This window comes from Lathyrus oleraceus, chromosome 4 (genome assembly GCF_024323335.1).
Source record: "Lathyrus oleraceus cultivar Zhongwan6 chromosome 4, CAAS_Psat_ZW6_1.0, whole genome shotgun sequence".
Taxonomy (NCBI): domain Eukaryota; kingdom Viridiplantae; phylum Streptophyta; class Magnoliopsida; order Fabales; family Fabaceae; genus Lathyrus; species Lathyrus oleraceus.
This window is the reverse complement of record NC_066582.1, coordinates 322,984,799-323,008,790: the sequence shown is the minus strand read 5'-3', so window position 1 is coordinate 323,008,790 and position 23,992 is coordinate 322,984,799. Positions and strand designations below refer to the sequence as shown.

At 36.4% G+C, this 23,992-nt stretch overlaps 1 protein-coding gene across 1 annotated transcript; it reads right to left on the bottom strand.

The window, feature by feature from the left end:
- Window positions 1-96: 96 nt before the first annotated feature.
- LOC127075310 (uncharacterized) lies at window positions 97-15,619 on the bottom strand. The gene is made up of 7 exons (XM_051016797.1): window positions 15,606-15,619; window positions 2,403-2,572; window positions 1,964-2,305; window positions 890-936; window positions 693-755; window positions 459-591; window positions 97-372 (listed from the first exon to the last, which is right to left on the bottom strand). Exons 2-7 carry the CDS (start codon window positions 2,503-2,505, stop codon window positions 356-358), a joined length of 705 nt encoding a protein of 234 aa, XP_050872754.1. The 5' UTR covers window positions 2,506-2,572; window positions 15,606-15,619; the 3' UTR covers window positions 97-355.
- Window positions 15,620-23,992: the final 8,373 nt, after the last annotated feature.

The window sequence follows — 23,992 nt, the reverse complement described above, 5'->3', positions numbered from 1 at the left end:
TATACTACATCCAAAATAAAATAGAATTTCTCATATAGTATTTCTATTTTCCTTTATTTTTCTCTTTTCTATTTCTTTGCGCATCCAAACAATGTGTAACCAGTGAAATAAATAATTTTCTCTTTCCTAGATACATTATTACATCCAAACAAAATAGAATTTCTCGTATATTTATATTTTACTTTATTGTTCTCTTTTCTATTTCTTTGCGGATCCAAACAATGTGCAACCGTAAAGCACAATGTGAAATGCCGCACATAAAATAACAGCATAATACAAGACACAAGAGAACTATAACTGAGCAAACGTAAAGCACATAGAAACATGAAAAACTTCATCTTGAATTGCAAGATATTTAACCCTCCTCCAGCTCTGCATGTCAAATAGATACCAATATTAGAACTATCCTTGTTCATTAACATGACAAAGTTCATCTCAAGCAGTTATCTTAATCATACCATGTATGGCTTCCATGTTATTGTCCTTGTAAACACCTAGGGGTGATCCATGGACAGAGAGAAGCATCTCGCCAGGCTTGGGAACCCTAAGTGTTTTGGGCGTCATCCCAACAGATATCCTCTGACTACTCACCTGTAAAACACATATAGAGTCATCACCATATTCACCTGTTAATTTTTCAATTCAAGGCCATCTCAGACATTCTTTTAACCTCATGTAGGAGAGATACTTACGCCGGGAGTCTGAAGACCTTCTTGCATTGCAAAACTCGGGGCTTCAGATGGCTCCTCCAAAACCTATATAATACTCGTTTAATTACTAAAAGAAGCAAAAAGTTTGCTTTTAAATTCGTGGGTAATTCAGACCATGTTACAAGAAAGACTGGATAAGCAAGAGTAATGTGTGTAGCAGCAAAGTGAAGAGAACATACAAAATCCTTCAAATATGGATTACCAGCATCAATAAAACTTGTTCTCCCTGTCAAGTGAAGTAACTATTGTCAGATATACAAAAATCATAGATATAGAAACTTAAATACTTTTTGAAATCGGTACCTATATGTATTCAATAATGCAATTATAGACACAATCTCATCAGAATGAGATAACATCTTTTTAAGAACTTAAAACATATACACACATATTTGTAAGTAAAAACACTGTCCAATTTTTACAGAGTAAGAATATGCAATTGGAGTAAGTGAATGAGAATTATTGGACATAGATTAACTTGTTCAAATTTTGAGGCAAGTAAATCGAACTCAAAACACACTATTAGGATCTAGAATATTGGATAATTAAAGTAGTTAGCAGAAGTTAGTAAGTTGATGAGCTCGTTAGTTAGCATTATTCAGTCAAGATGAATAAATTGGAATCTGCAGTTAATGAAATTAAGGAAACGCTGGAACAGATTCTGAAAAAGAAGAAACCACTATGATTAAGTTGGGAATGGAAGGATTGTAGAAGCCAAAAGTGCAAAGCATTAAGGAACAGATAAATTGATGCAAAATGATGAGAAGCAGACAGATTTTTGGGAGCAAAAACGCATAGGTGAAAATGACATTTTTGAAATCAAGAATCATCTGTTAACAGAAAATAATGAGGCAAAGGCAACACCAAACATGGCACGGGGGTTGTGATGGTCATGTTTTAGGTCAGAAGGCGGAGTGCAACCAACAATAAGCATGCTATATGGCCAAGACAGTAGAAATGCCTAGTAGAGATGGAAGTCATTCTAACACACACTTCTTACTCAGTAAAAAAATTATGCTACCACAAGATGGAACAATTCAGGTCAGTTACATTTCGAGTGCAACAGCCACAAATGCAAAAAGTCTATTTTTACTGATTTGCTGCAATAAACACAAATTCATAAAGGAAAAAGAAAAAACACTTATTTTTAAAAAAAAAATTGAGGCTAAAATAAAACCAATTTTAACCTAGACTAATTTAAAGAGGTCTACATAAAAAATAAAAATAAAAACATAGTTAAGAGGAGTGTTCACCTAGTGCATCGGAAGAATATTCAAAGACACCAGCAAAAGGAGGAATGGAAGAGGGGCAGTGAGGATAAGCCATGGACAACCTTTGAAGCAACGAAGCATGTATATCACCAAGGTTACTGTGTGTGGTCATAGACGCTTTATCTTTCCATGTCACTTCAAATTTGTTACTACCTTTATCATTCACAAGAGACAAATTTGGAAGAGTTTGTTCCAAAATCTCTAAGACAGGTTTCTGGAGCTGTTCCTCGCTGAAACATAAGCGAAGCAGTCGCAAATCTGTTAACAAGTGTTCGGTTTTAACCTCCTTAACGGCCCTAATCTCACCAATTTGTCGCTCCAATGCTTCACAAACAATTCAAATTCAGTTTAGACTGGCATGCATTTTGCGATATATTGAACTTCACAAAGAGAAATTAAAAAAAAAATCTGAAAGTAATACCTTGGATTTCGTGGTCCATGAAGTGAGGTTTCTTGGGTTTAGATACCGATTCCGATTCCGATTCCGTTGTTTTAAGGCTTTTCTTGGATCTACCCCTTGGCATTTTTGGTGGTGAGAAAGAGGAAATTGAACAAATGACGATGGAAAAGTAACCAACTACTACACCGTACCTATTTGAGCAAAACATACAGCACTATTGATTAGGCCAACCGTCTCAAAAATTCAATTTCAAAAGGTGTTAAAGAATACAGAAGGACACGATCAAAAGATGCATTGATTAAAAAGTGTAGAATGTACCTACAAAATGAAAGTTTTATACAATGAAAAGCAAGGCATCAAGGTCAAATTTAACATCAGCTTCAAGCCAAGGAAAAAAGGTCCTTATTTCTAAGGAAAAAAAGTTGAATCGTTTTCTTGCATCATTGCTGAACGTGCTGTGGGATAAGGAAAAACATGCGCGTTCTAAACGGATTTAAATCCGGCGTTGCTAGAAATTTCCAGTAGAAAAGAGATAGGCAGTCAGAGTTAAATAAGTCTATTCCCTTAGTTCCATCCATTCATCCTCTTATTCATCTATCTAAAGCTCAAGGGATCACATCATCCAACACGTTTGGAATAAACTTGAAATACAAAATTAGGGTTCAAAATTGTACCTTGTTGTAGGAGTTCAAAGATTTTGGCTGTTCAATAGCTGACAGAGAAGGAAATGAAGGGTGCAAGGCAGGGAGGTGAGATGGAGAAGGAGAGAGTAGAAGAGGGAATCAAATTCAAACCATAGAGAAGAGGATCTTTAAAAACGTGTACGGAAGAGAGAGAAAATGCAGCCTTCTAATATCAACCCATCAAAATAGTACTGCATGCTTTTACTATTTTATCCTTCCACTCAAAATTATTTACTACCTCTCGACAAATCGTTCATCAACAAATGTTACAACTAAAATTCTCTCAAATCTCTCTATTTTTGACAAGTGGCACATACCCGTTAGTTCACACTCTAAATTTTCTTTTCTCACTCCTCAATTATCACTTCTTTTATTACTCTCTCTCATATTTCATATACTTATCCATTCAAAATTCAAAATTAATTTTCCTCATTTATCACTCTTTAATATCACTTTATTTTTTATTTTTTTTCCATGCTCAATGTCTCAAAGAGTAACATAAAGAGTAACAAGAAAGATAATTAACATACTAAAATAACAAGAAAGATAATTAACATACTAAAACTCTTAGAGCATGAAGCAAGACAATATCGGGAAAAAAAATAGAAAAGATGAGATTCTAGTAAATAATTTGAACTCTCTTACCCAATTTTTGTTCTCCCTCCTTTCGTCAGTGTAAACAATCTGAACTCCTTCATCTCTTCAATGTAAATAATATGAAATCCTTTTTCTCTATCTACCGTTTAGTTTTTATTTCAGTAGTCCAGTTCATCATGGTTTTGATTTGGAATATGATGCTTTGAAATCCTTTGAATCAAATTGATTTTTCAATAATCCAATTTGTGCCTTTTATGCTGTGATCACATAAAGTGACTAAAGATGGAGTAACTGTTTCTAAGAGCTTTTAGTTCTAGGACAAAGTCAAGAATATTGATGGCAATCGTGTAAAGAAGGCTGCTAATACTACCAGTGATGTGGTTGGTGATGGTAAGTTATTATATTTGACATGTTGATGTTTTCCATTGTGAAAAGGTATGACTCCTCACTATATTCATTGCCAACAACAACAACTTGTCTTTGGCTATTTAAAAAAAATAGTTTGTCCTTTTAACGCATTTTCTCACCTCCAGAATATGATCGAAGCTGAAAAAGATTACAGAGATTGTATTCTCAAACAATGATTGTATTCTTAGTCAAGATTTATTTTGGTAACAAAACTTTTTATCACTTTTCGTTATCTTCTTTTACATTTTTCCGCTTCAAAATTTTTTATGCATGTTTTTGTTTTTGTTAATTTGAACTTTTGGAAATCAAATTATCTTATCTTAATGTTGTTTACCAGTGATTTCTGATAAACAACCGCTAGTCTTCCAAATTTGTATATCTTTGGTAACTCGCAGGATCGACTAGATTGATCCTAGGACATGTGTCTTAAGAATTGTTATTACTGTTATTTGACTCATAGTTACGTTTGTTTCTAATTTGTGAATGACAAAAAGTGTTTAGACAACAATTCTAAGTGAAACTTATGACTTTATGAACAAAGTAAATAATGACCACTTGGTGTTAAAAGGTTTAAAGATAGTGAAAAGGCTTAGGAAAGGTAAAGATAAATGACTTAGAATAAATGCTCTATGTTTTAAGAAAGTACTGGAAATGAAGATTCTGGCGGAATGTAAATGCAGAAATGAAAAGTAATGATAAACTACTGAAAAGTAAGGGCAATTCGACAGATAAAGGCAGTAAAAATACTTTGATTTAAACAATTGGTATGAAAAATATAACATGAACGAAACTTATGGTGTTCTTCATACATACATTTTCAGCGTAAAACTTTTTTCTCTCGCTCCGGTACTTCGAGTGTATTTTGTGAATTTCTGTAAACAGACATCCTGTTTGACATCTGTAAACAGAACAACATTCTGTTGTAGCACTTGTGCACTTCTTTCAATAATAGATGTCCTTTTGTCCAGCCACATACAACTTCCACAACAACTTCCATATCAAGCACTTCTCCCCCTTTTTAGTCAAAATTGACCAAAGGTGACCAATTAGACAAAATAAATGTCTATTAGCCTAGCAGAGAATGTTAGAACAGATGTTATAACATTAAGCATGTTAAAACAAAATATTCAGGAAGTACACACCACATTCATATTTCCTTATGACTGTAAGTTTCAGAAGGAAATAACAATATTGTCCAAGGCAATGTCATGACATCCGGTCAGACATTCTTCTGCTCACTCAGCCTTGACACACACCACAACATCTCACTAACTAACAAGGTGCCATACCTTGTTATCTGAGAACCCATAGACCCCAAGCTTGATGATTACTTGCAGTGCAAAGACAGAACTCCCCCTGTCATGAACAACCAACTCTCCTCTTGAAACTTGGAGATGAACATATCCAACACCTCAAAGTTGGACCTTCACATACTTCCTGATTCAAAGAGAACCCAGACAGCTTGATGAATGGAAAACATAAGACGCGTCTTCATGTCTTCAAGAGCGCACTCCCTGTTCAACCTTCTTGGCTGAACACATCCACACCCTGTGACAATCTCTCTTCTAACCAGAACAGAAAACAACATAACACCATCTGATATTCTTCAGATATCACTGAATCACAAGCTTGATCCAGACACAAATTGGGACATATACATTCTCATCCCATTACAAGAGATAATCTTCCATAGATAGCTCAGAGCTCCTTCCACAAGCTCCAAGAGATGAATAGAAAACACCTCCTTTTGTCTTCAACATACTACTTTTCTGCTCAAAAGTAACTTGTCTCAGACTATCCTCAAGAATAATCAGTTGCCATATGTAGATTATCTTGATTCTTCGAACTCACTTCTGAGATAGACCAAATGCCACTGGTTGACTACCTCCTTCATGAATCCTCATATGAAAAAGTCAAATGTCATTTTTTGACCTCTCCACGTTTATCAGACTTCTCCCAAAGATATTATGACCTTCCAAGTGAGACTTGAACTTCAAGCTACATGTTGAACACAACTTAGATTTTATAAGACATGAACATGTAACATCCTTTCTATCCAACAACTCCAAAGAACTGCAATGAGAACAACCTTTTTGAAGTATCCAATCTGCAACCCTGTAGACCCTTCTATCTCAAGTTGATGTGCCACTACACCAACTAAGATTCTGATGTTGAACCAAATGTCATAACATTGTGTTTTGACATCTAGATGTTGAATTCAGCTCCTTCTTCTGCCACTTGAAAGAACTTCCTCCCTTCTCAGAACAAGAGTTCAATGTTCTCATGGACTTGATTGTGGAACCAAGTTTGAGTAAACATCCTCCATCCTGCAGGTTTGCAGTTAAGTCATCCAAGCTCACACCTTGATGAATCCCTGCTTCTTCTCCAAAGACATCAGACACTCTGATGCATGAGTCTTCAGAAGGACCAGTTAGAAACTATCCCTTCAGCTATACCAAGGGTTCCACTTCCTAAAGCAAAGTTGTTTCCATGATGTCAAGACTGTTGCCACTTGTTCTTGACTCCATAGTGTGCATTAGCTAATGCACTTCCTTACCTAGATCAGAAGTAACCTGATCTAAGTAACCACCATCAGGACTATGATGTTTTCTTCTTCTTGTACACACCAAGGCTGAACATGTTTCTTGCCAGGAAACCTTTTCAGAGATCATATGCTTTTGCTGCCACCAAAGTGATAGATCATAAACCAATGTATTATCCTTCCTGTGATTTTGCACAGGATCTTGAAGATGAGATGTTCCAACATCTTTTAAAACATCATTTATCTTGAGCTCCAAGGATAATCAATTAAATACTTGTACTTGGCACAAGTAGACATTGATCTTAAATCCTTTCCCAATATTCCTTTCAGATACTTCCACCATAAGACTACTTTGAAAATACTCTTCTAGTGTCAACATCTTCTGCTTGCAAGCACCTCAACAGTTTTGAAAATCTTCCCAGATTAAATTCACCCTTAGGAATGAGAGAGATGAATTCTTCCTTGCAAATGTGTCACACAACCACCAGAACCCATGTGACACAGGTCAACAGCCAACCAGACCCTAGGCTGACCGAACGTGAAGAGGTTAACCAAAACTCCCCCTCAAATTAACAATCATGGAAACTCCACACCAATATCCATGCATTGTACAGACATGTATCAACATGACATACACCATCCCTACCAGTGGCAAATAACTCTATGAGTTATACCTATACATGCTCCAATCACACCAATCAGACTCCAGCTGACCATCAGTACTAGTGAAAGAAAACAACACCAGTCAATAGTAGATATGCATTTCCAGAGCATACTACCTCAACCAACCTCTGAATCTTCATATTCTCACTCCTTGAAAGAACTGCCACTTCTGAGCGTGGTGTTTGAATAACAAGATTCATGGTCCCAATCCTCTTAAATGAAATAGCAATCAGGTTACCCCCATTACTGACTTCTATCATCCAGGGAACTTGTCTTCCAACACAACATAGTACTTCAGGGAACAACTATCCAATCCTGATCAATCTATAGGAATAAGACAGACAGTAGGAAATTGCACCGTGTCACATCTTAACCAACCCCACTTCTAGAGATCAGACGTCTAAAAGTGACCTTCTTGAGCTCACAAACAGTTGACCCTACCCTTGTCAACTTAGCACCCATAGATGTCTCCTCTTCCAGGTCAGGAGTAGGTTCCAAACACACGTATCCCTTTGTTTGACACCTAAAACCATCTGCTCTTCAACCAGTAGCTGCATACTTGTTGAACAACATGTTCTAACATCGCGTAGAACATTAGTTCCACCTCCTTGGAACAAACCCTCCTTGAAAGTCTTCAAGGTCTTCATATACACTACCCAAGAGAGTAAAAGAATCAGTGATCAGGTGATTCTTACAATCCTGAAGTGAGAACGTCATGATGAGTGGACTTGAGGAGACTCAAGTATCTTTGACATCTTCAGTAGATTATGATGAAATCTTGAATACAGCAGCCTTTCATCCACATGAGGGGAACCTTCATCAGAGTTTGAGTTTAGCCAGGTATTATGCAGCGGAAATCATAATACAACTCAACCTATGACCACGCACTTCACCAGATCAGCCTCCAAGAACATACCAAGTTTGAATATGTTTCAATACTAGCACAATTGTTCCACACAAAGGCCAATTGCCAACCTCCAAAGACAGTCACACATAGTTCCTGTCATGAATAGTCCATCCACCTACTTCAAGGGACCATTCAAGGAAATCCCTGAACCTTCCACAGGTTCCAATCATCAGTACTGGCATAACTCCTTGCAAGATACCATAAAGTATCACCCATGGATCTCATCCAGAGACAGAACATGATGCCTGCTCTGATACCAATTGAAATTCTGGTATAGTCAGAGTTCAGATGTTCTACACGAAGTCATGACATCTGATCCAACATTGTTACTTATACAACAAGACAGTTAGAAAAAATTAAAACCCAGTACTCATATGCACACAGTCCCAGATGTCACGACATCTGCTACTCTACCACCATGGACAGAAGAACATCCCGTTTTGTCCATCTAGAACAAAGACACAGTAGAGATTAAACATGGCACTTATGTTTATTAATCTTGCCCGGTTATCAGCATGATGTCTCAACATTGATTTGAACATCACATGTTCCAACATTACAGAAGGATGAACTGTAACAGACCAACCAGTCTATCAGTAACAACAGTCAATAATGAATGTCATAACATTCTGTTTTGCAATCAGACTGCAGGCTATGTGTCAAGTCTGTTATTCTCTTCATAAATAGACTAGAAACATACTGAGTTATAACAGACAAAATATAGTGTGCAGAAGGTAAAAACACCTGTAATTGTTAACCCAGTTCGGTACAACATTACCTACTCTGGGGGCATACCAAGCCAGGAAGAAGATCCACTATTAGCAGTATTAATTCAGAGTTAAACTCCCCCGTTTACAACTCTTCACTTAATCCCTACCCAATGCAATCTATACCTATGCACTCCTAGATAGAAACCTCCAGTTTCCATTCCTATCATTACAAATACCATGTAATGCTTAGACAACTTGAACATGCTTCATAGCTTCGTTCAAGAACATAACAACTCTTGCCTACAGGCTTTAATTTACAAATAATCTCATGCTTTCAAGCACTGAGAAACACCTGGTAACCTTCCCACAGGTTGGGAGGTTTACCTCACACATACCCCTAATTTTTACATTGTTTGAGGCTTACAACCACAAATCAGTCCAATTCAATCATCAATGGATGACTTGAATGACCTACAAGTCTTACGACTAAACAGACACAAACCCTAGCTCTCTCTCTATATTTCGCTCAGTCTTCGTTGTGTGTTCAAACAGGTTTTCTGAGTCCCTTTTTATAGAAACAATGGACAGCTTGAAAACCCTAAATATATTTTCCAATCAAATCTTTTTATATCAGCTGTAAAGATCTTCTTGGAAAATAAACAAATCTGGTTGAAATCCCTGAAAGAATGCACCAGCTAGCCATATCTTCAATCAACCAATGATTGCCATTAATTGTGCAATCACAAAACACCAGACATTCATACTGAATGTTCTGTGTACAGGATGTCATGACATCGGGTTTGACATCTGGAAAAATCCTGCATAATCCAATTTCCTTTTATAGCAGGTACAGCCATATCAGATACCATGACATTGTGTATGTCATCTGAAACAATCCTGCATGAACATGTCTTCCAATTAAGCTCCAGCAGGTACATCCAATATCAGACGCCTTAGCATTGTAAGTGGCATTCTGAAACAATCCTGCTTGCACATCTTCTTTAACTCCAGCAGGTACATAGGATATCTTATGTTAAGATATCACACATGACATCTTGTGAACACTCTTTGTTTTACCAAAATTGCTGCCAACACTTAGAATCAACAAAAATGAATAGTATTCCTTGTCCACTTTTCTCAGAAAAAACTTCCACGTGGCCCACTATCCCAGTAAAGCGTAACCAGTCATCCTCACAGGTTCAGCATTATAAAAGCACATTTGTCATTTTTCTCTCTCTTTTCACGAAAATCTCCAGTTTTTTCTCTGAGTTCATCCTCTTCAACCTTTCTGAAAAACGCTTCTTCTTCCTTAAACCCTAATCCTTCAAAATCTCCAAAGTCTACTACAATGTCTTCTAACAAGCAACAAAAACAGTCAAAGAACATCAAAGGTGTTGGATCTTCAAAGAGTTTCATTTCTCAGAACATTCCAACCAGCACAACCATCACTGTTGGGGACCGAGAATACATCACTGCTCCAAAACTCTTGAAAGAACAGAAAGCAATCTTCGCTTCTCAGGTAATGGTTCCTTCTCTTCTTTCTGGAAATGCTTTAGGGTTTCTAGGTCCATTAGTATCTGACGAACATTTAGAGAAGTGTGCTCAATTTTTTCCTTGTCACCATACTACTAAACCCATAGCCAAAAAACTCTTTCTTCTAAAGACAATGAGGATCTAAACCAAATAGAAGCTTTTCAACTGGACTTTATTACTGATAGTTTCAGACCTTTTCGGTCTTGTCCAACCTTAGATAAATCTTATCTTGCTTGGTTAACAAAAGTTGAGAAGAAGAAAACCTCACTTTGGAAAGAATTGGGCATTTTTGACCTAATCCAGATGTCGAAGCTTGGATTTAGTTATTGTCAGCCTTTATTACTCTCCAGCCTGTATTTCTGGGATAGTACCTATAACACCTTTCACCTTCCTTGTGGAATGATGACTCCCACACTTTTTGACGTAGCTGCCATTGTTGGACTTCCTCCGACAGGAGAAACCTTCGACCCCTACCAAGACTGTGAAAACTTGATTGATTTCAACGTTAAGAACGCTTCATTCAGTACTTACATTAATCTATATCATGCTGATGGTGAAGAAGTTTCTGATATAGAACACATAGCATTCTTAGGTCTATGGTTGTCCAAATTCTTCTTTTGCTGCAAATCTCTACAAGTTGCTAAGAGATTTCTAACGCTCACTAACCAATTGCATGCTGGTCGAAGAGTGTGCTTGAGTGAACTCTTGTTGGCTAGTTTGTACGAAAGTCTAGGATCAACTAGTGCTAAGCTAAAGGAATACGAAGCTGGCACCAATCTATTACTATCTGGGCCTTATTGGCTTCTTCAATTGTGGCTCAATGCCACTTTCGAATCCTTTTTGCCAACACGAGGGAACGTTGAAGAAGATGCCCCAGAGATAATGGATCGAAGTATTGAAGGCACCAGACTCCTTCAACTGACTCCAGCTGATGACGTTGATAATTTACAAACTTCCCTCACCAAGTACACTTTGATGTTCTCGAAACATCATCATTTCCTTCCTTCGATGGCTCCTTTTGCCAGTCGAACGCATGGTCCTTCCTGGTTTACCGCCTCGCTCGAAGACACTGTAAAAAATGCCAACACAGAGATCGAAGAGATATGGCGTGCCTTCCTCCTTCCAAGGCTACTTGTTTCTAGGATTCTGCCAGTGAAGAGTCATGTGTGTCTGTTGGCTTATCAGCCTAATTTTGTCTCTCGACAATTTGGGTTATGTCAACTTATCCCTTTCTCTTTATTCAAACGAAAGCGTGAGATCTGCTGCGCAGGAACTGAATGGAGCGCTAGAGACATTGCCGTCCACAAAGAATTCCACGCCAATTTTGCCGAATTTCAATTAATAGCCTTCCAACCTTCGTTCTATTCCACCAATGGTTTCGCCACTTGGTGGACAGATTTCTATTCCAAGAACATGTTTTCGACTACTGAAATCAAAGAACGTCTAACAAAGGCTTTTTCATCTTTGCAGGAAAATGTCCCTAAGGATAAGCTTACTCATTCTGCAGAAATCCAAGCATTCCAAAAGTACTTTGAAACTGTCTATAACCCAACGAACATCGTTGGCACTGTTTGTTATGCAGCCCCAATTTTAAAAGAAAAATTTGAAAAGCAGATTGCCAAAAGAAAATCTCTCAAAACTTCAAAACCTGAATTGAAATATGACTTGGCTTTTGAGTGCGAACCACCCAAATTCCCAAAGTTACCCAGTGCAGATTTTGCTTTGTCATTTTTTCCCCCTTACCCTTACTGGTTCACGTGTGGGAACATTTTTAACGAACTAAAAAATGACCAACAAAAGCCTGCAAAAAGAGTAGTTGCTACCAAACATACCTTAGACAGTTTCAAAGGCTTCCTTCACTTTGATTTATCTGCAGTGAGAATTACTTCTCCGACATGTGAAGGTGTGGAATGTTTGGATTTCTTGGTTTTACAACTTCTTTTCGTTTCTTACCAATCTTTTAACCATTTGCATGTTTCAACTAACTTACATCCTTCTTTAGCTGTCGAAAGGAAGGTGGTGAAGAAAGAAAAACCTGTGGCGAAGGCTAATTCGACTACTGATTCTAAGCCAACTACCTCTTCGAGCCAGGGAGTGCCTTCTGGTGCCGCTCCAGAAAAAACGAAGAAGGGTTCAAAGTTATTACATCAAATAACTTCTCTATCTCTTTCGAATTTCTTGCTAATTATTTATGATTTTCTCTCTTCGGAGTAGTGGCAAGCCTCCCTTGACACCCAAGAAAAGAAAAACTCCTCTTGCTACTGTCATTCTTGTCAAAGATGATGAAGAGGATACTCCTCCTACTCCACTCAAGAAGAAATAGAAGAAGAATAAGGCCACAGTTACCCCTTTCCAACCAAATCAACAACAGGGTGTCGAAACCACCACTCTCCCTCCTCTTCCAAAGAAAACTCCATCCCAACCTTCTAGTGTTGTAGAACTGGAGTGTATTGGGAGCAATGCCTCCGATCGAGAGGTTCAACAGGTATACTTCGACCTTGAGTATTCTTTCGCTCGACAAATTTCACATTTCCAATCTAACATTTCAGTTTCAGGACGAAACCACCACTCCTCTCATTTCTACTGCCAATCAAAGCGATCCTTCGAGCGGCATGAATCCATCTCCTCCTCCGACAGTCAGCGGTGCTGTCCGAAACAAAGGCTCTTCGACTGGGGCTCACAATCTTAAAGAAGATAACGCTCAGAACGAAGAAGAAACCTCTTCCCCTGGTGAAGATGGTAAAAGGGATTCGAAGCACGTTGACGAGAAGAAACCTCATGTAGGAGAGATACTTACGCCGGGAGTCTGAAGACCTTCTTGCATTGCAAAACTCGGGGCTTCAGATGGCTCCTCCAAAACCTATATAATACTCGTTTAATTACTAAAAGAAGCAAAAAGTTTGCTTTTAAATTCGTGGCTAATTCAGACCATGTTACAAGAAAGACTGGATAAGCAAGAGTAATGTGTGTAGCAGCAAAGTGAAGAGAACATACAAAATCCTTCAAATATGGATTACCACCATCAATAAAACTTGTTCTCCCTGTCAAGTGAAGTAACTATTGTCAGATATACAAAAATCATAGATATAGAAACTTAAATACTTTTTGAAATCGGTACCTATATGTATTCAATAATGCAATTATAGACACAATCTCATTAGAATGAGATAACATCTTTTTAAGAACTTAAAACATATACACACATATTTGTAAGTAAAAACACTGTCCAATTTTTACAGAGTAAGAATATGCAATTGGAGTAAGTGAATGAGAATTATTGGACATAGATTAACTTGTTCAAATTTTGAGGCATGTAAATCGAACTCAAAACACACTATTAGGATCTAGAATATTGGATAATTAAAGTAGTTAGCAGAAGTTAGTACGTTGATGAGCTCGTTACTTAGCATTATTCAGTCAAGATGAATAAATTGGAATCTGCAGTTAACGAAATTAAGGAAACGCTGGAACAGATTCTGAAAAAGAAGAAACCACTATGATTAAGTTGGGAATGGAAGGATTGTAGAAGCCAAAAGTGCAAAGCATTAAGGAACAAATAAATTGATGCAAAATGATGAGAAGCAGACAGATTTTTGGGAGCAAAAACGCATAGGTGAAAATGACATTTTTGAAATCAAGAATCATCTGTTAACAGAAAATAATGAGGCAAGGCAACACCAAACATGGCACGAGGGTTGTGATGGTCATGTTTTAGGTCAGAAGGCGGAGTGCAACCAACAATAAGCATGCTATATGGCCAAGACAAGAAATGCCTAGTAGAGATGGAAGTCATTCTAACACACACTTCTTACTCAGTAAAAAAATTATGCTACCACAAGATGGAACAATTCAGGTCAGTTACATTTCGAGTGCAACAGCCACAAATACAAAAAGTCTATTTTTACTGATTTCCTGCAATAAACACAAATTCATTAAGGAAAAAGAAAAAACACTTATTTTAAATAAAAAATTGAGGCTAAAATAAAACCAATTTTAACCTAGACTAATTTAAAGAGGTCTACATAAAAAATAAAAATAAAAACATAGTTAAGAGGAATGTTCACCTAGTGCATCGGAAGAATATTCAAAGACACCAGCAAAAGGAGGAATGGAAGAGGGGCAGTGAGGATAAGCCATGGACAACCTTTGAAGCAACGAAGCATGTATATCACCAAAGTTACTGTGTGTGGTCATAGACGCTTTATCTTTCCATGTCACTTCAAATTTGTTACTATCTTTATCATTCACAACAGACAAATTTGGAAGAGTTTGTTCCAAAATCTCTAAGACAGGTTTCTGGAGCTGTTCCTCACTGAAACATAAGCGAAGCAGTTGCAAATCTGTCAACAAGTGTTCGGTTTTAACCTCCTTAACGACCCTAATTTCACCAATTTGTCGCTCCAATGCTTCACAAATAATTCAAATTCAGTTTAGACTGGCATGCATTTTGCGATATATTGAACTTCACAAAGAGAAATTAAAAAAAACTGAAAGTAATACCTTGGATTTCGTGGTCCATGAAGTGAGGTTTCTTGGGTTTAGATACCGATTCCGATTCCGTTGTTTTAAGGTTTTTCTTGGATCTACCCCTTGGCATTTTTTGGGGTGAGAAAGAGGAAATTGAACAAATGACGATGGAAAAGTAACCAACTACTACACCGTACCTATTTGAGCAGAACATACAACACTATTGATTAGGCCAACCGTCTCAAAAATTCAATTACCAGTCACACACATAAATTTCAAAAGGTGTTAAAGAATACAAAAGGACACGATCAAAAGATGCATTGATTAAAAAGTGTAGAATGTACCTACAAAATGAAAGTTTTATACAATGAAAAGCAAGGCATCAAGGTCAAATTTAACATCAGCTTCAAGCCAAGGAAAAAAGGTCCTTATTTCTAAGGAAAAAAAGTCGAATCGTTTTCTTGCATCATTGCTGAACGTGCTATGGGATAAGGAAAAACATGCTCGTTCTAAACAGATTTAAATCCGGCGTTGCTAGAAATTTCCAGTAGAAAAGAGATAGGCAGTCAGAGTTAAATAAGTCTATTCCCTTAGTTCCATCCATTCATCCTCTTATTAATTATCAATTATTCATCTATCTAAAGCTCAAGCGATCACATCATCCAACACGTTTGGAATAAACTTGAAATACAAAATTAGGGTTCAATATTGTACCTTGTTGTAGGAGTTCAAAGTTTTTGGCTGTTCAATAGCTGACAAAGAAGGAAATGAAGGGTGCAAGGCAGAGAGGTGAGATGGAGAAGGAGAGAGTAGAGGAGGGAATCAAATTCAAACCATAGAGAAAAGTATCTTTAAAAACGTGTACGGAAGAGAGAGAAAATGCAACCTTCTAATATCAACCCATCAAAATAGTACTGCATGCTTTTACTATTTTATCCTTCCACTCAAAATTATTTACTACCTCTCCACAAATCGTTCATCAACAAATGTTACAACTAAAATTCTCTCAAATCTCTCTATTTTTGACAAGTGGCACATACCCATTAGTTCACACTCTAAAATTTCTTTTCTCACTCCTCAATTATCACTTCTTTTATTACTCTCTCTCATATTTCACATACTTATCCATTCAAAATTCAAAATTAATTTTCCTCATTTATCACTCTTTAATATCACTTTCTTTTTCATTTTTTTTCCATGCTCAATGTCTCAAAGAGTAACATAAAGAGTAATAAGAAAGATAATTAACATACTAAAATAACAAGAAAGATAATTAACATACTAAAACTCTTAGAGCATGAAGCAAGACAATATCGGGAAGAAAAAGTAGAAAAGATGAGATTCTAGTAAATAATTTGAACTCTCTTACCCAATTTTTGTTCTCCCTCCTTTCGTCAGTGTAAACAATCTGAACTTCTTCACCTCTTCACTGTAAATAATATGAAATCCTTTCTCTCTATCTACCGTTTAGTTTTTATTTCAGTAATCCAATTCATCATGGTTTTGATTTGGAATATGATGCTTTGAAATCCTTTGAATCGAATTGATTTTTCAATAATTCAATTTGTGTCTTTTATGTTGTGATCACATAAAGTGACTAAAGATGGAGTAACTGTTTCTAAGAGCATTTAGTTCTAGGACAAAGTCAAGAATATTGATGGCAATCGTGTAAAGAAGGCTGCTAATACTACCAGTGATGTGGTTGGTGATGGTAAGTTATTATATTTGACATGTTGATGTTTTCCATTGTGAAAATGTATGACTCCTCACTATTTTCATTGCCAACAACAACAACTTGTCTTTGGCTATTTAAAAAAAACTGTTTGTCCTTTTAGCTGCATTTTCTCACCTCCAGAGTATGATCGAAGCTGAAAAAGATTACAGAGATTGTATTCTCAGTCAAGATTTATTTTGGTAACAAAACTTTTTATCACTTTTCGTTATCTTCTTTTACATTTTTTCGCTTCAAAATTTTTTATGCATGTTTTTGTTTTTGTTAATTTGAACTTTTGAAAATCAAATTATCTTATCTTAATGTATGATATGTATGCAGACCATGGCATGTATACTAGATGAATATTCCAAATTTCACGGATACTCATTGTCGTTGTGACAGGAAAATCTAGAGTAAGTAGTTGTTTGTTTGTGACTCTAGCTTCATTCCCGTGGAAACTGTGGTAACCGAGCTTAGAGAAAACCATGTTTAATAAACCATTCAATTTTCCAATTTAATTTTCTTTTTCGAACTAGGATCTTGGTGGATCTATAGGTAAAGATTCAACTATATGTTAAGGAGTCCTCTATGCAGTAGTGGTTTTGATGAATGAATATGGAAAAAGTAATGCGTAAAGTTTTTCTTTTGTTTTAGCTTTTTATTATATTTATTTTATATTTTTCTTTTAACAAATTCTTTTAACATTTTAACACATTAACAAAAAAGACTTCTTAATAACATAGTTAATTAGGTTTATTAGTTTTAACTAACACGAATTTTAGGGTTGGATTGAGATTCCTAATTAATATTAGTTTATAATTAATACAAATTAGGGTTGGCATTTTATCACTAATTTCATTCTTCTTTTCTTTGACTATTTCTTCATAATGCCAGGACCATGATATATGTAGCTTGACTTAATCCATGGCTTGATCTATTTTGCGGATTTGATTAGTTGATCAAACACACTTTGATCAATTAATTAGATTAATGGCTTTATGACTTCTTATTTGAACTTTCAATACACATTGCATGCTCCCTTAAGGATTGTTATTCAATTAAGAGATCACAAGTCCCTTGATCACTTGATTTAAATTAGATCTTAAGACTTGTACATCACTTGGTCCCTTAACTCAATCATAATCCCATTCATATTTCAAACCCTAGAAATAGGTGAACATCAAGACATAACCACATTAGACTTCCTCATATTCTTTGGTACCTCATCCTTTCCTTCAAATTGTGTCCCTTAACTTATACAACATAAAATTTCTCAAACAACTTCAAAAAACTTAATAATTATGATGTGAGTTGTTTGCCACGAGCCTTAAGTAGTGGAGAAGGAATAAGAGGGGAAATTCGTATCCTTATTCTGAATATATTTGGATACAAGACGAATGATCCTTACTGCATTTTCTCTCTTAGAAAGTATAAGTCTAACTCAACATGTTTGGTTCTCTCATGTAAGGAAGAGTTGGTTGCAATGTGTCTTGCAGATTGGTTGTCACAATACAACAAGATAATTGAGTTATGTGTTATTTTTAAGTCTTTGTGCACGTAGGTCAACCATTGAATTTCACAAGTAAAAGATGACATGGCTCTATACTCAGCATTATGGAGCTTCTAGAAATTATGGGTTTTTTCTTTAATTTCTATGAGACGGGGGAGTTGCCCAAAAAATACATATGCATGGCACATACCTTCTAGTGTCGAGGCAAGATGCCTAGTCACTGTCACAGAATGATTTCAGCTAAATAAAGGATGATGATGGTATCGGGATGTCCTGATAAGATATAAACTTTAAGGTATTTAAGAACATGTGTGACTGCATAATGATGAGAATTAATTGGAATGTACATCAACTTCAATTATTAATAAAGGTATATGAGTTTTCTGATCTACATAATTGATGTCTGATCTAGTAAATAATATGAAATCCTTTCTCTCTATCTACTGTTTAGTTTTTATTTCAGTAGTTCAGTTCATCATGGTTTTGATTTGGAATATGGTGCTTTGAAATCCTTTGAATCAAATTGATTTTTCAATAATCCAATTTGTGTCTTTTATGTTGTGATCACATAAAGTGACTAAAGATGGAGTAACTGTTTCTACGAGCATTTAGTTCTAGGACAAAGTCAAGAATATTGATGGCAATCGTGTAAAGAAGGCTGCTAATACTACCAATGATGTGGTTGGTGATGGTAAGTTATTATATTTGACATGTTGATGTTTTCCATTGTGAAAAGGTATGACTCCTCACTATTTTCATTGCGAACAACAACAACTTGTCTTTGGCTATTTAAAAAAAAAACAGTTTGTCCTTTTAACGCATTTTCTCACCTCCAGAGTATGATCGAAGCTGAAAAAGATTATAGAGATTGTATTCTCAGTCAAGATTTATTTTGGTAACAAAACTTTTTATCACTTTTCGTTATCTTCTTTTACATTTTACCGCTTCAAAATTTTTTACGCATGTTTTTTGTTTTTGTTAATTTGAACTTTTGGAAATCAAATTATCTTATCTTAATGTATGATATGCATGCATACCATGGCATGTATACTAGATGAATATTCCAAATTTCACGGATACTCGTTGTCGTTGTGACAGGAAAATCTAGAGTAAGTAGTTGTTTGTTTGTGACTTTAGCTTCATTCCCATGGTAACTGTGGTAACTGAGCTTAGAGAAAACCATGCTTAATAAACAATTCAATTTTCCAATGTAATTTTCTTTTTCAAACTAGGATCTTGGTGGATCTCTAGGTAAAGATTCAACTACATGTTAAGGAGTCCTCTATGCAGTAGTGGTTTTGATGAATGAATATGGGAAAAGTAATGCATAAAGTTTTTCTTTTGTTTTAAATTTTTATTATATTTATTTTATGTTTTTATTTTAACAAATTCTTTTAACATTTTAATACATTAAACAAAAAAGACTTTTTAATAGCATAATTAATTAGGTTTATTAGTTCTAACTAGAACTAATTTTAGGGTTGGATTGAGATTCCTAATTAATATTAGTTTAGAATTAATACAAATTAGGGTTGCCATTTTATCATTAATTTCATTCTTTTTTTCTTTGACTCTTTCTTCATAATGCCAGGACCATGATATATGTAGCTTGACTTAATCCATGGCTTGCTCCACTTTGTGGATTTGATTAGTTGATCAAACACACTTTGATCAATTAATTAGATTAATGGCTTTAGGACTTCTTATTTGAACTTTCAATAGAAATTGCATGCTCCCTTAAGGATTGTTATTCAATTAAGAGATCATAAGTCCATTGATCACTTGATTTAAATTAGATCTTAAGACTTGTACATCACTTGGTCCCTTAACTCAATCATAATCTCATTCATATTTAAAACCCTAGAAATAGGTAAACATCAAGACATAACCACATTAGACTTCCACATATTCTTTGGTACCTCATCATTTCCTTCAAATTGTGTCCATTAACTTATCCAACATAGAGCATTCGAACCAGGGTCAAACAACTAACGTCAAAACACTTCTAGGATACGATTATAACATTGTTCCTTAAAATCTGCCAACAAACGCTCATTCTCTACCACGAACTATGGAACTCTGGTTTTCTCATTGCACCATAAGAATACGCAGGCACAAGGTTTCGAAATCTTGCTGAGTACATTAATTAAAAACTTATTTTCCCCTTAATTAAAACCAATCGCGAGTAACTTTTATATGATAACACCCATCCGCGCAAAGAACAATAAAAATGGTTCTCGTTGAGTACAACAAATGTGAGGGGTTCTTATACCTTCCCCTCACATAACCAAATTCCTTACCATTTTCCCTCCCCTTTGGATTTTATTGATATTTCCCTTTCTCTTAGAATAAATAAAATTCAGTGGCGACTCTGTTGTATTTCGAGCATGCGATGCGCTTAGGTATTTTTTACGGTGCGACAACTATGAGTACTAAAGTAACAATAGAAGTTACTATCATCATGGTCAGCGACCCTTAGGATTGGTCGACTCTTCCAATCAGCCTAGAGAAAAGGATATGCATCACTTTCGACGGTCGTGCAATCCCATTTTATGAGTGCATGTTCACAATGATAGGACCGCGAATTCCTTTCTCTGACTTTAAGGTGGTTGTACTGAAGGATTTAAAGGTTGCCCTTTCACAGCTTCATCTGAGGTCTTGGGCTTACAAGAGGGTATTTCAGTTATATGTGTCGCATCTCTAAGAAATGCGCACACAAAACAGAGGCATCATCAATGTTATTTATCCCAAGAGAGAGAAAGAAAACATTGAGTAAACCTACAAAGGGATGGATCTAATGGCCTCGCGACCAAGAGATGGGTAAGGGAGTCGATTACGCAAGGAGAAGGTATTAGCACCCCTCATGTCTGTATTACTCTATAGGATCCACTCTTGTTGTTCTAATTAAAGGCCGTGTCAAGTCTAAATCTAGGTTGCGAAGGGAATGCTTGATAATAAATTATTAACAGAGAAAAAAAGAAAATATTTTTATTATTGCACTCATTTAGGCTTTGCAACCCAATGCCTACGTATCCCAAAAGAATCAGAGCACCGTAGTTCTCCTATTTTTTTTTGATTTGTTGGTATTTTTTATGAGTAACTACCCTTATTAAAAAAATTCAAAAGAAAAGTCAACTGGCAAAAGGAGTTTTGGTTGGTTGAGTGTTTTTGTTGAAAGAATACATCAGATGGTCCCTCAGAAGGTGGGGGTTGAAGCTAGCGGAAATATACCTGAACGTATCGCACGCCCAAACATACAACAGAGTCGCCATCAAACTTTATTTATTCCCGAAGGAAAGGGAAAACATCGATAAAACCCGGGGGAAAGAGATATGCTAGGTAAGGAAGTCGGTTATGCAATGGGAAGATATTAGCACCCCAAACATCCATGGTACTCCATGGGAACCGTTTTGATTGTTCTTGCTCGAAAAGGTGTAATATCTAAAGATTACTCGCAAAATAATGGGAAAAAGGAAAGGAAATAGATAAAGTGCTCGGTGAGGATTAGGGCCTTCATGCCTACGTATCCTCATAATGCAATGAGGAATTCAGAGCTCCGTAGTTCAAAGAACTAGTGGTGGGAGATGAAAAGAAGTGTGATCAAGGTATGGTTTAAACCAAAGAATAGTGTTTCGAACTCCAACAAGGGTGAAAACATGAACTCAAGAGTAAGGTGGCTATTACCAGTACATGGGCTAGCATGGCTGCCACTATAGAGTAATGCCGAAAAGACGAAGAAATAAGTGTTTGGGCACAGTCCCAAACATCTCTTGATTCACAAGGTGACGCAAGAAGGAGCACAAATAGGCAGTGTATTTGGCTCAAAGAATAGGTATATCACGTGAAGTGAATGAAGGTAGAATATGAGTGCATCATGGAGATGAACGGAGTGAGGTGACCAAAGTTACAGAATTGAATATTTGGAAATAAGTGACTTAAGGAAGTGTTGTTTGAAACCGGAAGGTGAAAGTGTATTGGAGTCCATAAGAGAAATGAGATTTGTACCATAGAAGGAAATAACTTTAACTGATACGTGGACTAGCATGGCTGCCACTATAGGGTATTTATCCAAAAAAGAAGGAATTAAATGTATGGGTACAAGCCAAACAACTCTAGGTAGAAATGCTAACTTTTTGTTAGGTGTCCTAAAAGGGTGTATATGGATATCTAAAGAAAGATGTATTTCGATGTCAAAGAAATAATATATCCTGGGTGAATGATTTATGATCGAAGGTAGATACTGGATAGTGAAAGGTATGAATGGTGCCCTAAGGCGGAAAGAATAATAATTAGAAGTATGCTCGCCAGGGATTCGCATCCTCGTGCCTACGTATTCTCATCATGCAATGAGAAAATCAGAGCAATCATAGTTTGTGGAACCACGAGAATAGAGAGAGAGATAAGTGATGAAAAGTATAACTTGTACCAACAGAATGGTGTCAAGGGAACCCACAAATTGATGGAACTTGGAATCAAAGAGTAAACATGCATTTACGAGTATGTGGGCTAACATGGTTGCCGCTATAAGGTAAAGCCAAAAACAAATGATAGATTAAGTGTTTGGGCATAGTCCCAAACAACTCTTGATTTGCAAGATGAGCTGCCGATATATCGTCCTAAAAGGGTATAGGCGGAGCCCAAGAGAAAGTATTGTTGTATACAAGGAACAATGTATCACTGGACGAGGAACAAACGGGTCGAGATCAAAGAAGAATGGTATATTTGATCCAAGAAGGAGATAGACTCTAAATCGAAGAGCCAGGTAGGTGTTTACCAGTACGTGGGCTAGCATGGCTGCCGCTATAGGGTAAAACACAAAACAAAGTCTGAATTAAGTGATTGGGCATAGTCCTAAACAACTCTCGATTGATGAGGTGGACTGCCGTTAAATCGTCCTAAAAGGATAGACAAGGAGTCCAAGGAGAAGTATGGTTGATCTCAAAAAGATGGTATTGATCGAATGAATGAAGAATGTTTAATTGATAAATAGGGTAACTCGCGAAGAATCTGGGTTCTCCTGCCTACGTATCCTTATAGTGCAATAAGAAAATCAGAACTTTCGTAGTTCATCCCACTAGGGTTGAAAACAAAATGATTAAGAAGGCAAGAAAAGATGATAGAATGATTGAAAGAGTGGAATAAACTTGATAGTTATTTGATAAGAATCACACTGAAGTCTATGAGTAAAGGTGAATACGATAAGCAACGGGTCAAACGTTCTGCACCCAAAGATATCCAGAATGAGTGTAGGAAAGCTCCAGTCTCGTTCCTTCTTTACTACTTAAGGCTCGTGGCATGTAATTCTCATCTTAACTTTCAAGTTGCTTGAGAGGAAAAACTTTATTTTTTCTTGTAATTGAAGACCTTATCAACCGTTCGATTCAAACTATACTAAAGTATATGAATGAAGGTGAATATAATGAGCAATTGGGTCATTCGTCCTATACCCAAAGATATTCAGAACGGGGGTAGGAATTCTCCAGTCCTATTCCTTCTCCATTGCTTAAGGCTCCTATCGTACAACTTGAATTATGATAGATAAGTTATTGATGTAGTCCTTGCTTGTTGCGTTGCTTTGTGAAGAGAGAGACTTGTCAATTGTATGCTTAGAATTGTGCTAAAGTCTATGAATAGAGGTGAATACGATGAGCACTGGGTCATTCGTCCCATACCCAAAAATATTCAGAATGGGGGTAGGAATTCTCCAGTCCCATTCCTTCTCTATTACCTAAGACTCATGCCACACACTTCTAACTTTGATTTAACAAGCTTTTGAAGATGCTACCTTTGATGTGCTTGCATGATCCACTGCTTGGTATGACTAAGGATGCCTTGAGAATCTGACTTTAGGCTTCGAGTTCCACAGCTTAGAAGGAA

What these genes read in the sequence shown, in the direction of transcription:
- LOC127075310 (XM_051016797.1), bottom strand. Translation starts at nt 2,505, where the DNA reads ATGCCAAGGGGTAGATCCAAGAAAAGCCTTAAAACAACGGAATCGGAA. An exon ending in CATGGACCACGAAATCCAAG is followed by an intron (nt 2,306 to 2,402) that starts GTATTACTTTCA and finishes TTGTTTGTGAAG; the next exon opens with CATTGGAGCGACAAATTGGT. An exon ending in ATCCATATTTGAAGGATTTT is followed by an intron (nt 756 to 889) that starts GTATGTTCTCTT and finishes AGTATTATATAG; the next exon opens with GTTTTGGAGGAGCCATCTGA.